The sequence below is a fragment of the Amblyomma maculatum genome, chromosome 7, assembly GCF_055883805.1.
Source record: "Amblyomma maculatum isolate TAMU_Amacu chromosome 7, ASM5588380v1, whole genome shotgun sequence".
Classification (NCBI taxonomy): Eukaryota; Metazoa; Arthropoda; class Arachnida; order Ixodida; family Ixodidae; genus Amblyomma; species Amblyomma maculatum.
Genome location: NC_139350.1, coordinates 86840892 through 86855973, shown reverse-complemented (window position 1 = coordinate 86855973; position 15082 = coordinate 86840892). Strand labels below are relative to the sequence as shown.

Sequence of the window (15082 nt, the reverse complement as noted above, 5' to 3'; positions counted from 1 at the left end):
AACCCAATAGTGATAGCCGCAATGAGGATTTGCTACGTGCGTGTTTAGTTTATGTGCGACAGGGCCTGATCGCGATGTATTTTGTCATTTGTTTTCTTTATGTGCGAAGGAGCCGGGTAGCGGGAGGCGGATATGTGCGCTAGACCGTAATATTTAGTATGTTTTATCGCGGCTGCAGCCTGATTAACAAGAAAAAAATACGGTCTTTGTAGTGATGCGCCGCCGTTCGCGAGCCGACTGGTTGAGCTGGTCATCAGGCTCGCGAACGGCGATGCATCACAACAAACGCCGTATTTTTTTCTTGTTAATCAGGCGGCAGTCTCGATAAAATACGCTAAATATAACGGTCTAGCACATACAGCTGCCTGTGATATCTGCGCTATCTTGCCCTTTCGCACATAAACAAACGACAAAATACATCGCCATCAGGCCCCGTCGCACATAAAGCAAACACGCACGAAACAAATCCTCTTTGCAGCTATCACTGGTGCGTTACAGGCTGGGCGCTAACTCCAGTAGGTACTTTTCATCATGTATATTTCCTTTAGATGTATACTTACCTGTAGTATCTATGTTTTTGCTACTCAGAGGATATGACGCACTTGACACTCTTGCAAGACGCACATTGTTACTTTTTTGTTTTTATCTTACAAGCTCGTCTTCGTTCTCGCCAAAGCATTCGGATTTTGTTCCTTCGGTGTACGCAATCAGCTGCACTTTGTTAGGGAGCTTGAAAGTCTTCGTCCTCGTCCAAACGTCTGCAACGGCACGGAAACCGTTCGTTCACTTGCGGAGTGGAGCACTTTGGACGTAGAACAGCATTGATTCCTGACCGACATGCGCATCCGATGTGTACGAGATGCGCATGTGTCACCATGCAGTCGTTGATTCCGCAGAAATCAACGCGGAGGCAGAAAGGTTGTGGATCCTTTCACAACAGAATGACCATTCTATGTGCATCGAGGACCTTTTCACCACTGAGACCACATCCGTTCTGGCCTCTGGGGGCAGAAACCGGCTACAGCACTGAATCATCCATTGCCAGAAAAATGCCGCGCGTTTCCTGCAGGTGAGCATTCCGGCCGGGACAATGCCCTGTTCAGGGGGTGTGGATAAGTGTCTCGCTGCCGAGCTTCGTAGATGAAATCCTATAGCTACACGCTTGTAGATGACGCGAGGAGGAAGAGACGCCCATTGCACCATGCCGGCGCAGCGGTGACCGCATTGTGCTGGGTAACTCAAGACGCCCCGCGCATATGCGCCGCTCCAGTCATAGGAGACGATTCCACCTAGCTGAGCTCTGCAGCATCAACAAACCCCTGGCTGCTCTGCTCTTTGAAATCCTCTCTCTCTCTCTCTCTTTCTCTCTGCCTCCGCGCTCTCCTTTCGATCTCTTTTTTAACAATAAATTTAAGTCGGTCGTAAATCTGCACGCTGAGAGAGTCTCATTCTGTCACGTCGAACACAGCCCGCGACCGCGCTACTCGATCTTACATTACGAAGACAGTATATGCATGCGTTATGAGTGGATTGTGAAAACGCTGAAACATTCCCCCATACTGCGTGAACATGAAACTGCAATCACTGTTACTACTTTCTGTCCCGAAGGCAAAAAAAGGGGGGGGGGGGGGGGGGGAGCTTTCGCTTTCTACCTGCATTAGCGTGGCCATTTCGCATGGTGCGCTTTCGTGTCGTCTGCTACACTGCCGTCCAATGTGTTTCCCACCGCTTCCAGCATGATGGCGCCACATCCTCCCGCAAAAGGCGGATTGAGAGGATTTTAAATGAGGTTTCTGTGTGCTCTAATTGCTAATGTCAAAAATTCTTGCGCAGTTCTTACAAGCTTCCTTTCATTGCTAATTGCATCAAATAAATTTTATTTAACAAGGGAATATGCTTCTGTTGCCAAAACATAGCATTCCATACAGTTAGTGCTGAAAATCTACCTTAGGGCTTGGAGGGAATACCGTGCCTTACAAGAAAGTGTGCCAGAGGAAATGCTATTCCCTTCTTACTCCCTCATAGGCTTATTCATGCTTAGAGTGTAGCTTCTTTACGATGAGCATATCTTGGACGGCTCGATCGAGGAAGGGTAAATGTAGGAACAAGCTAACTTGTTCTCGGCATGATCAGAGAGTCTAAAGTCCGTGTAAAGGTAAATTGATGCGAAACGGTGTGCGCGTTTGATCAGGAGCAAGGTGCATATTGTGCATTGCCAGCTGGCTTCCTTGTAATTTACGAGGGCTGCTGCTGCTACGTTCTGTGCCTTGCAAGCAATACTGACCCGAAGGTCCGCAATATGTCCCTAGATCAATCTGTCATAGCCTCTTTTCATTGTCAGAAGAGTGCTTACGCTTAGTATAATCAAGAATTCATTACGGCAGGCTCAGGGTATTGCTGACAAAGTACAATTGCAGTCAACTTTGTTGCTCTCAGGTTTCGTTTTGCCCCCTTTTCATGAGCGCAAATGTTAGGGACATGTTGGCATTCTGTAAATATGATGTAACCCAAATGTAATATACAAAAAAAAAACTAGGACACTGCGTACATATGCTGTTTGTCGCCTACGTATGTCCTATGTAGAGCATTCCAATTAATTTTCCGTGTTTTTTTTTTTTTTTACGTGAGCCATTCCGTAAGTCCTGCGGCTAGAAAGACGAGAAATACTTGCCTCCGATCAGACCGGCGTAAGCATACTGCAGACTCGGTTCGCACGAGGTGCAGCCAAAAAATGCAAGGCTTTCAAGGCGACTGGTGGGCCTCGCCGTGGCGCAGGTCATTGTGTCCGAAAGCGGGGGAATCGTCAGGGCGAGCGCCATGGTACTGATATCGTCAGGGTTGACAGTGAAGAAGCGCACCGAGAGTGATTCAAGGCTGGCGCTCTGCACCGCAGCCCGAAGCACGGCGGAGGGAGTGTATTCGTCGGTGCCGCAGATCTGCCACAGGAAGAAAAGAAACGATGCTTGAGGTTTGGTTTCCTTCGGTTTATGGGGCTTCAAGCCCCAAAGTGACTGAGGCTGTGAGTGACGTCGTAATGCAGAACAGCGGATAATTTCGACCACCTGGGGTTCTAAAGTGGCCGCCGCAACAAATTCTATCCCGCGTCCTTGGGCTTAGCAGTCTAGCGCCGTAACCGCTGAGCCACCGCGGCGGGTCGATGCATATTTCTTATTTAGATAACCGGTCATGCTTGATGCATCTGAAACTAAATTAGGACATTCTGTTGGCTTGGCCACCATGGATCCAAACCTGGTTATTAGATAAACTTGCGAGCAAGTCCTGCCTACACCAGATGTACATCATAATGATAACCGCACACACCGTTTACATAGAGTAGTTCGGCTCTCCCTAACAGGGGGCGCCACAAGGACAGCCGTCATATCTAGCCTTCGGAACGCATCGGCGCGCGATGCGTACAGCTTCCTTACAGCTTGTGTAAGCAGGCCGGCTGACTCAAAAATCACCGCTGCATTGATGCAGGTGTCATCTGTATTGTCGAAATATTCTGCGAGGAAGTAGAGCTAATGACCCTGTTTATTGGCGGAGGAACAGACTATGCTTTCTACTTAAGGTGCACATCATGGTAGGCCACCGTTTTTCTCGGAGGTGTATGAAGAGTTCATGTTTCTTTATGGGAGAAGAAAGCGCTTGTGAATTTTGGGGAAATGCTGTACCTCATGCACCAGCTCCTTTTAGCGCCGGCAGCAGCCATGGGAATCCGAGAACGATCCTGAAGTTTTCCCAGGAATTATACATATTGCGCCTTTGCACTGCTGCCGCGTTATTTTCGCAGGTCATTCAGAAATATCTTAACGTGGCAATTGACGTCTACGCATTCAAAAAAATATTTTGCACAAAGGGAAAGTCCGTGTGGACATGTGAGTGAACTATTTCTTTTATGAAACTAATGCACAGGTCAATGATGAAATTTATCACGATATTTTTTTTTATATCCCTGCTTGCTCGGCCTGCCTACTGTTGTTTTTTAATTCGGATGCAGTTTACAGTCACTTTCGCGCCAGCGCAGGCAAGCGCCGCTGAACGCCTGATAGTCCTTTGAAGTCAGGACGCTTACGTGAGGTAAAACTATATTTTACATAGCCTTGGCCATAACACGCGCGTCCATATTGTGCAGTAAATATTGCGCACAACGCTAAATGGTTAATATTCATAATGCTTCTCAGCCAGCACGGTCGACATGATTTCGCCCTTTGCGCAAGAAAAATGAAAAAAAAAAATAAAGTTTGAGCTTGTAATATATTTAGTTTTACAGTAGAACTACACGAAAAGTGTTAGAGAGGGAATTGACAAAAAAAAAAACGCATCGACGGCTGACTGGTTTGACGACATGGTTCCAGCCAATGCAGACTGTCAGAAGGATGCAAAAAAGAACTGCATGGTTAAATTAAACATTTTGTCGTACCTAAACATACTATGAGCATTCACATGAGGTTTCTGGGCTATCTACAAGCTCGTTGCCCCCGGCGATAACGTGTACGCAGCACCGTGCAGCCGGGTGTCAGCGCGCAGGAAGCAGTCAATCCAAAAGGCCCGAAGACCGGCGAAGCAGAGGATGGTTAGCCGCACTAGGTTAACCCTTGTCGGTTAAATAGAAAAACCATTGAAGGAAAGAGAAAAGGGAAAAGCGTTTGATTTTTTAACAGCGGTTATCAAGGCTTTCGGCAGGCAATGTCAATGGTCATGCAGTTAATAGAAGTGACCGAATTTATTGATCAGAAAGGGCATACTAACTTCGATATACGTCTTTAGACTTTAGTAGAACCTTTGATCGAGTAAATTACCGAAAACCTTTCAGCAATACCAGTAGTTTTTTTGTTCATCAAAGTTAATTAGTAATGACTAATTAGCTATTTTAATTATTGCATTGAGAGAAAAAGTGTCAATGCAAAAGTCGTAGATATCCTCTGAAATTGGGTAGGTATACGTTGTTTGCATTACGCGACGACACCGCCCTATTTATAGGCCTTCAAAAATGCTTTCATTCGACCAGCTGTTATTTTAAATCATTCGCCAAGTGCGTACAACTAGCTTCATCATACAGAGCATGACCCAGAAAATCGAATTTCGTTATCTGGATGCGTCTCGAGGCTTTAAGAGTGACGCTGCAGTCAGGAGGAAGTTGTTTTTTTGTTGTTTTTTTTTTTTTGAAGCGGAAGCTTCACTACGGCAGGTGGTACGAGCCTTCATCGTAGCGCCGGTTTTCACCTTCAAGTGACCTTGACAGATATGGCGCCTTACTTCTTATAAACCAATGTACAATATACAGGGAGAAAAGTATAAAAACATGAATTTGACCTGGTTAGGTGTAGGTGTCCACAATTCCGCGGCGTCCACTCAAAAGTATAAGACTCCTCTCTTTCCCCAAAATCTAATTCAAATAAAAATTAGGAAAAAACCGCGGATTAAAAAGCGGGTTTTAAAGAAACACTTGAAGCTTTCGCTCTATCACAAGGTTCAAACATGCCCCCCACAATTTCTTTTATTGCATCAGGAGTAGTTTCCGGTTGGTAAAAATATCTCTTTACATAAACGCTAGTTCGATGGAAACAACGTACCTAGCAGTTTTTCGAAATGTACAACTTTTGCATTGACACTTTTTCTCTGAAGCCAATAAATGAAAAAATAGCGAATTATTCTTTACAAATTAATTGAATTTAGTGAACTAAAAATACTGGAGGTTAACAAAGGCGACTCTGAACGGCTGTGAATTGGTCGCACTGTTCTGGGGATAACCGTATTTAAAACCTTGCTGGGACACCCGAAACGTTAATTCGAATTCAGGAATTGGGCAGAATTAGCCAGGTGCTCATGACAGTCACACGCACATGGCAGCCAGTGAATGTGGGTACTCACAACAAAGAAATAAACTAAATCGAGTCACAGGATGCAAATCTTCGAGAATGACATTTACTTCAGACCCGAGTTTGGAAACTTGGTACTTTAAGTCGCCAAAGCTAGCAAGAGATTAGAATTCCATTAGGCGACTACAAAAATATACTACAAAGGATGTCAAGCTAACTGCTTATGAGGTGTAATAATGCAATACTCACGTGAATGTTGCAATCCGTAATATCAAACACTCGCTACCGAACTGGAGCGGGTGCAGCGACGGGCAGTTTATTTTCGCTATTCCATTTATCAAAGACAAATATTTCCTCAGCTTTCTCTTCCCTACTGATTGCCTAGTGGCTAGGAACCGAGAAAAACTTTACCTATTACATGTCTCTGTATATCCGCTGTTAGATGGTGTACGATATCGCTCATTATTGGCTCTCGCATTTTTGGGGTGCAGTGCTGCTATTAAGTTCAGTGAGTAGTATATAATACAGCTTCTAATATGGTTCCTTAATATGCTTTCCACAGCCACTAAGACGGCGTAACACTCGAGGACGCGAGATATAACAAAAGAGGAAAGCGAACACGTTGTAAGTATTACTCAAAATGCACATGTAACATTTCAGTGACTGCTGTTATTATAACGCGCATGTTTAGAAAAGTGAGCATTGAATGCTCCTTCCAAGCATCACTGACGACAAGGAGTGCCTATCAATGCCCAGTCAAACGTACAGATTAACGCAGCAAACACACACAAAAAAAGACAATTCTGTAGCGCTCCTTACGTCCAACTGTTTAAGGGCGACATGGTTCCGCGTGACGCGTGCCAGGGCGTGGCCATTTTTCGCCTTCACGAAGTTCCCCTGCAGCATGAGGCTCGTAACGGTCGTGTTGCGAGCCAAGTACTCGAGGAACACTGCAGCTTCTTTGTCTTCAACCTGCGAAAGCATGAATCCCAAACCAGTTGGCCGCAGGGTCTCCTTGCTCCTTTAGGACAATGAGAGGTATCCCGCCCGCCTCGTCTGCAGGCGAGACTAGAAGTGCTTGCGTGCCACTTTATTTATTACTTGTATTCCTCCGACAGCAGAGGATCGTAATTTGTAAGAACTTTTTTTGTGGCGCTGTATTTTGCATTTAGCTGTATTTTGCCCGCGCCTGGGGTTCCGCTGTACCTAAGAAAATTGAGTTAAAAGCCATTCCTTGCCTACCCAGAAAGTCACTGGGCTTATTTCGTTGTGTTTCACTCTAAGTCTGTTTTGAGAAGTTGAGACTAGCGATATGAGCAGATGTTTGAATGAAGGCTTGAGCGAGAATGCGTTAGCGTTGAAATTGGTAATGCTCTCTACCTCGGGCACTTCACTCAAAATACATTCCCTGTGGAGGTAGAAGTTTAGCATGTAAAAGTTTTGACAATAGGAGCCCAGTGTTATTGGTATTTGAAATAATTCATTGCAATAAGAGCTAGCAGCTTACATTCGGAAGCTTAGGCATGAGCTGCTTGTAGTTCAGGAGAATACGGTCCGTTCCCTTTTTGTGCCGTGTACTTCTAGCGAGTCTAATACCCACGCCGTACGAAAAATTTAATGCCACTCCCAGAGAAAAGTATCTGTTCAATTTATAGCGATTCTTTTCTACGCTCGACCAAAATTGACACTTTTTGTACAACTGATGGCAATTGAGATGGATAAAAACTGGACCATAGACAAATTTTAGTCCACGCTTCAATATCTTTCGAATATTAATGCGCTATGAACAAAAACAGCTTTTAAATACAATAATAATCATGTCTCGATTGCCTGATAAGAAACCTCTTAATTACGACTATTCGTTATCAAGTTCAGCTGCTTTGCCGGCGTTTATTTACGGAAGGGTACACGGAAAGTGCGCGTCGTTACCGGAGTGTGAAAAGCGCATGAGCTGGCCGATACCAACAACGTACACTGTGCGCACTTAAGGACGTTTAAAGAGCAACACATAAAATAGGAAACGCAGTATCCGACACCGCTATTATACAGCATTCCAGTATCACCATCTAAAAGCCACATATAGTCTTCGCAGGATGGTTTGCTCGGCGTAATGTTACGCGTCAAAAAAGGTAACAGTTGGTGAATAATTCGTAGCGCTTGGTCCACGCATTCACCACAAAGGTTTGGCCCGCGAGTGCGGTGGACAACAGGGCTCTGATACGCTGCGCCCTGGTCGTCGCCTAGATTTTTCGGCATCCAAGCAACAGCGGACGGCACTTTGGAATTGATCAGCGCTACGGTAAATATATTTGTGGGACTACCTTTCTCTGAACCGAAGTGTCTCGTAATAAAAGAAGATATTGTTTAAGCAAAGCTTCGGCAGCGGAACTAGACTACGAAACCAAATCAGCCGCGACGCACCGGCAACTGCTGCTAGTGGGCTGTGAGCAGAAACGTGCGTATATCGCGGTTATCCCTCCTAAACCAGGAACTCGTCACAATTCAGAGACCCTCAGGAAGATTTTCCACCGTACCGTTGGCGAGGACGGCCTCCGGCAGGCACGGCCGATGCCACCCACGCACCAAATGTGGTTGCTACGAGTACGTCTGGTAGCGAGAGTGGCAATTTATTTTTGCGATAATTTGGCATGTCTCATATAATTTAATGACTTCTTACAAACTTATTGGCGCACAGGAGTATTTAATGCTTACAGCACTTTTGTAGCTTATTTTGGGTGTATATTCTCATCAAGTCTTTGGTGTCGAAATGACACAGTTCCTCATTGATCGAAGGCTGATGGGTTCCTCAAAGTCATTCAATACCTGATGTCGTTTCCACCGAATGTCATTTTATCCTGTAAAAGCAACAGATGTAATTCTGAACGAGTGCCATTCTTAGGAAATAATAAATTTGCCGAGTGGGAGGGATATAAACGGGTATCGGCAATATTTTCCACTGCTTCCCCGAATAGATGCATACACCGATTTGTCAAAAACTATTGTATTCAAAATAGACTCTCCTGATAAAATGACCGAGGGTCACTCGTTTCTAACTTGAACCTATTGACTTTCGGCGGATATACCAGAATCGCTAAACAACGTCAAGCACCTATCACGCGGTGAAATGTGCAGTATCTGACTCGAAACGAATGCACTCAGATAGAGTCCGCATCTTTGTTCACCTTCACTTGACTTTTCGACCATCAAATGTAAGCTGTGCCCCCCCCCCCCCCAACGGCCATCTCTCTAACGAACACACAAATGCACAAGCACACACACTCACACAAGAAAACAGCAAGGTGGTAACTAACAAGGCTGTCAAACTGCTATTATCAGCTGCAGGCTTTTCTCGCCATCCTCAGCGATGAAGAAATGATAGGAATAGTTTTCACCGGTCGTCCTTCCTACAAAATTGCAACTAGACATACAGATAGGCTGCATATGCAGAATGAAGGCTTCCTGCGAGAGGCAGCCTTCAATTGCAGAATGTATCACGCGGGCTAGTCGCCGTTCAGAAAATCTAGCACAATGGCACGCGACAGAGTAACAAAGAACGACACGGTGTCGATGAAGGAACACGGCTGGTACTCCTATGGGAGAATATTGTACAGAAAACTCTTCAAAGCAAGCCGTGCTTTTGTAATGTTTAAGTTTATTCCTTAAATTGACACTGCAACGGTTTTCAAATGTGCCAATACTCTAGGTATTTAAAGCAGAATACACCTGCGCAATCGCAGACTGCAAGCGCACGATTCAAATCTCCCGCGTGACTGCTACAGAGGAGGAAAGTGGAGAGAGAAACCTCGTTTCTTCGTTCGTTGTGACGTCGAGGAGCCGGAGGCATTCAGAGCCAACGGAGCAAGCTTTCGGCGTACGCTGTTCCTCATATTGCATGCGTTGCGGACGTAGAAAACACAAATTATACTCCGTTTCATACATCAGGTGCAACGCAGCGAAAGCTACGGAAGTAGTCCGCAAGCAAAAAAAGAAAAAAGGAGGGGTATCACTACGCGCTTGTTTCGTGGCCGAGTGGTTTCTGCGGAAACGGGCTCTATTCTGAACATACATGTTTGCAATAACTTGCTTCGCGTGCCTCGACATCTTCCCAGTGCGGATCTTATAAAAAAAAATCAGCTCCGGAAAGGCAGTCGAGGTCGCTGCGTTGCGCAGCGCTGAGGGCACCGCTGGCAGGGTTGCAGGGCAGCAAAAACGCGACTCGAACGAAAACAACAAACAAGACAAATTCACCGAATTCTACTCAAAACATTTTTTTCGTGACTGACTACGTGCAGTTTATTCTTAATGCGATTTCTATCAGGCTTTGTCAAAAAGGTGGGGCTGACCCATGACGCGGTTCCTTCTATTTCATCGCTCAAAAGAGTCCCAGTCACTATTTCCTGGAACCACGTTTATTAGAGGAAGAAAAGGGAGGTAAGGCTTGTACTTCGTATTTCAATTAGTTACTAACTATTCATATCTCATTTGTATGTGAACCGTGGCGTTTAGCGTTGATTGCGATTTGTTCATAGAGTGCAGCCTCGCTTTGGGACAGGCAGACACCATCGGCGCGTGACTGCATTCGCGCGTCTCGTTTTTTTTTTTTTTTTTTTTTCCTTTGCGAGAAGCTCCGCGCAACAACTTGTGCTAAACATCAGACAACTGATCAGCAGCACGCTCTGGTAATCTTTGCGAACCAGCAGATGATTAATATGAGCCAACTGTTGTGTCGCAGCTAGGTTGTGACGGCTTTGAGAGATCCTTTCCAGCACGGCACGTGCCCGACATGTGTGTGGAACCCTTACAGGTGCGATTAGAGACTTTTAGTATAGGGAGCAACCCAAGCTCAAGTTTCGGCGCGCGACGGCAGCGCCGCATTCCTGTTGTGGTGGCGAAATGTGAAACAATGGGGCTTCGCTGGAGCAGACGCTCCGCTAGCTTCTTGTGAACGCGCGGCGATTGCGTTGCGCTTGGCGGTTATTTGGCGATACAAAAACGCTTCCGCTGATGCGAAACGGATGTACCAAGTAGCATTGTGTTATGGGAAGCCACAATAGTAGGCGAAGCACCAAAAGACGAGACTCACGTGTGAAACTTTGCAGATTCCTTTGGAAGCGTGTCTGCAAGACCTGTTTTACAACCGCATGACAGCGTTCTGAGAAGTCTCTCGTTCTTTTTGGACACGAAAAGAACAAATTTCCCCTTTCTTCGTAAACTCAGAAATGTTGACAGTTGACAAACACGGCTCGGAGAGGCATCAAAAAAGTACAGTGGTTTAACACCATGCATGTGAGGAAGACAGACGATTATCCTGCTCTTCGCTCCCCGCGTGTCTAGTTTTGCCGATTTTCTGTGCTCTCTGCCTGCTTTGTGAGTGCTCTGAAAGCAACCAAATCAACAGAAGCGACGTCCGCGATCGAGACTGATGTGTGAAAGTGCCCTAAGTGTCCACAGCTGCCTTTTCATTTTTAGATTGACCAAGAATATATCTAGGAACGAGGCCTTTTTTTTTTTTTCGGGGGTGGGGGTGGCGTTGGAAAACATGCCTCGCTGAGACGCTTTTACAGATTTTTGCAAATTGGCCAATAAGTGAACCAATTATTTTTATTTTTATTTTTATTTTTATTTTTATTATTTTTTTTATTATTATTTTTATTTTTATTTTTATTATTTTTATTATTTTTATTATTATTATTATTATTATTATTATTATTTTTATTATTTTTATTATTTTTATTATTATTATTATTATTATTATTATTATTATTATTATTATTATTATTATTATTATTATTATTATTATTATTATTATTAACGAAGATATGTCGGAAGTGCAGTACAAAAGTGATCCTAGCTATGGCTCGACTGACACTACTCGCACGGAGCACCCCATTCGTGTCACAGGGTTCGTGAGTGCAAACCAAATATCATAAATGAAGCACGACCATTTAATAAGAACCGAAATAAAACACTATGTAGTACAAGCTTGGATTTCACCTGCCTTCCGAGCCAGTGAGCCGGTTTTGTCGCATGCAGCGCACGGAGTACGCATGAGCTTATGAGATTGCTAGCGTTCTTGTCTTTGAAGAAACACCTCCTTCGGACTATATACTTATTCTTCTACTGCAAGATTTCCTCTTTAGTAACGCCGTAATAACAAAAAACAAATCCGTATATAGATCGCATGCTACAGGCCAAAACGATAGTCAACAATCGGGCCACTTTATTTCACAGTACTGATGATACTTTACAGTTTTTAAACATATTATATACGACAATATAGTTACATAGCGGACTTACCTCGAGATACACTTCCTACGTTTTTGCTAACGTGGGACGCATTCACAATCAATATTTACTCATCCCCGTCTGTTGTCTGCTCTGCAGTGCAGACGTGAATAAAAAGTTTCCCGCCTATCATTAAGTATCCTTCATGAAAATACGCGTCAGGTTGCCCAATCAAGACGGAATGCAGGTGGCATGTCGCGGTACGCCTGCGGGGGCGCGTCAAGGCGCGTGCTCGTGCGAGAGGAAGCGCGCGCGGCGCACACCGTGAAGGCAGCGAGCTCAGCCGGCGGCGTCCAGTGTGTGCCCGCGCGACAAAGCAACGCGAGACGTATGCACGTGCGCGGAAGCGAGCGAGCGAAAGGAGAAAACTTCATTCCTACTTATTCCAAGTCGTGGAGGAAGCTGGTATAGACTGATTTCCAGCGCATGGTCAGAGCTCTATATACCAGGCCAGTTTCAGCCGTCACTGTGCTAGGACGCACTTCCGAAGTTTTCGACGTGGGCCGTGGAGTCAGGCAGGGATGTCCCCTATCTCCAGCCCTCTACGTGCTCGCATTTGAACCCCTTTTACAAAGGCTCTCTCGTGACAGTCGCATAGCTCGCTTTCCGCTCCCGCCAGGTTCTCCACCAGCTCCCATCTTTGCCTATGCAGATGACCTAACCATTGCCGTCCCGGATGAGGCTTCTGTCTCCTCCGTTCTGGATGTCATGGAGGTGTACTGTAAGGCGAGTGGGGCTAAGGTTAATAGGTCGAAGAGTGCCACCCTCTATTTTGGGTGCGCACCATCCAGTCCTCAGCCCGCTCGTGGTCTTTCCGTGAAGGCTGAAGTCCACCTCCTTGGTTTTCACTTTAATTCACAAGGCCTTTCAGATAGGAATTGGTCTTCTGCTCAAGAGAAAATTGAATCGAGGGCAAGAGAGTATGAGAAGCTCTTGTGTCCGCTCACGGCTCGAGCCACTATCACGCGGTCCCTCCTGTTCTCGGTGCTGACCTATGCCGCCGGCGTAACACATTTGTCGGCGCGGACGAAGCTTCACCTGGAGCGGATCCTTTTCCGTTTCTTGTGGAGTGGAGCTCCGGACAAGGTCAAAAGACTTTTGCTGAAGCTGCCTAGGGACAGGGGAGGCCTTGGCATCTCCGACCTGGGCATCGAAGCCTCAGCCTTGCACGTCAGGTGGACCCAAGTGGCATTGAACTCGGACATGCCTCTAACTCGAAGCCTGACTTCGTTTTTTTTCTGAGTACTCGACTCCGCCTTTTCGCACAGAGCACATATTCTCATTGCGTGCCACGATGGGGCTCTGCTTCCCCTTTTTATGATCAGGCCGCTACCTGCCTTGAGCGTCTGCGTAAGGCGGAGGCGGACATTGATGTGGTTTCGGTTCCCCTAAAGGAACTAGTCAGGCTTCTGACTCCCATTCTCCCCCCTCACCTCCGTCTTTACGACCTTGCCAATGTTAGGTCCAGCTGGCGGTATATCACAGCGGATTTTTTGAAAGCAAGCAGAGCGTCCTTTATGTACCGCTTCGCCAGGAGAGTCCTCCCCATTAAGGCTCCGGCGTTTACACGGACCAGCTTGCGACCAACTTGTCCGACTTGTGGTGGTAGAGAGGACACTGTGCACATATTCTCGCAGTGTCTCCTTCCTGAAGCGCTTCTCCGTCGTGTAGCTAACCTCTTCCGGCTTCCGGGTATACCGTACCAGACCGTGCAATACCTGAATCCGTTGCCAGGCGTGGCCGTTAACCAGCTCGTCCTCCTGCTCGTGGAGTGTGCGTACCAAGTATGGCTGGCACGCTGCGCGGCCGCATACAACAGCAGAGTTCCGGGCTTCCATGAAGTAATTGCAAAGGTACGGAAAGAGGTCTGGTTCTGCCTGAAGCGGGAACGTCGCATTCTTGGCGAGCAGAGGTTCTCGAAGGTTTGGTGCGGGCCGTCTGTGATTTTCTCGGTTAAGGGTGGAACACACTCTGTGTATGATTTTATCACAGGGATTGGTTGTCCTTAGTGACACTCGCGTTGTCATGAAGGTCCACCTCGTTGGCTCGATGCCACGATGGCGCTGCAGGCCGTCTTTGCGTCAGATGCCACTCACTCCTGTGAGGGCATCACGCGGCGGCCCCCTTGTCCGGGTAGGACCCTCACCTCGAACTAAAAAACTTTCCCAGACCCCACTTGGCAGTGGGGGGGACCTTGCCGGAGGTGTTGAATGGATGATGGGCTGATGAGTTATGTGTGACTCTGGGGCACGGCACTCCGGTTGTCAATCCCCCTCCCCATCTGACAACGGCAAGGAGAAAACTTGCCCGGGATGCCTAGGTGGTGCCGCCGCGTGTATCCCCAGTTTCTATTTTTCTGTCAGAGATGGCGCTCCCTGTCAGGAGCAGCAGCGCCGCTCGACGGCCAAAAATATCGTGACGCGCACTGCGCATGTGCTATACGATACTCGATACCGAGCACTTTCGTACGATTGGCAGCGTACGTCGAAACTTGTTTATCGTGCCCGGCTCTCACGTACGATGAGAGATCAGCGTTGACAAGATGGCGGCGTCCAGGCCGTCCGCTTCTGAGTAAATTTGTCTTAGTTACCGCGTTTTTGGGTGCGCTGCCGCCTATAAATGACACACGGGGCCTTCGCTTTGCCTCATGTAGCATTCAACTCAAATATTTAGTGAATAAGTTGCAGTTTTTTTTTTTATTTTTCACGGTGGCAGCGTAGTCCTTAAGCCCGATGAGTAGTGTTGTTTTGTTGGCATGGCAACGAAATGAAGTGGATCGCCTTGGTTTGACTGCTTACACGCATGTGTAAGCAGTCATCTCGTTTTCCGTTTTCCGTTATATACACTAACATTCGCAGTTTTCTTTCCAAGCGGGAGCTTGTTTCTAGTCTCGTTTCATCATCAAGTAGTAATCTACTGATACTAACTGAAACCTGGCTGAACGGTGGCATCTCAGATAATGAAATACTTGCTTA

General features: G+C 46.4%; 1 protein-coding gene across 2 annotated transcripts in view; it reads right to left on the bottom strand.

The window, feature by feature from the left end:
• Positions 1–15082, bottom strand: part of LOC146183880 (uncharacterized) — a 54913-nt gene that overhangs the window by 18748 nt on the left and 21083 nt on the right. For both annotated transcript variants that reach the window (XM_084609212.1, XM_084609213.1), the window contains 2 exons: positions 6642–6794; positions 2672–2936 (listed from right to left, as the gene is read on the bottom strand). In XM_084609212.1, coding sequence (XP_084465338.1) covers positions 2672–2936; positions 6642–6794 — 418 coding nt within the window. The remainder of the gene's footprint in view (positions 1–2671; positions 2937–6641; positions 6795–15082) is intronic.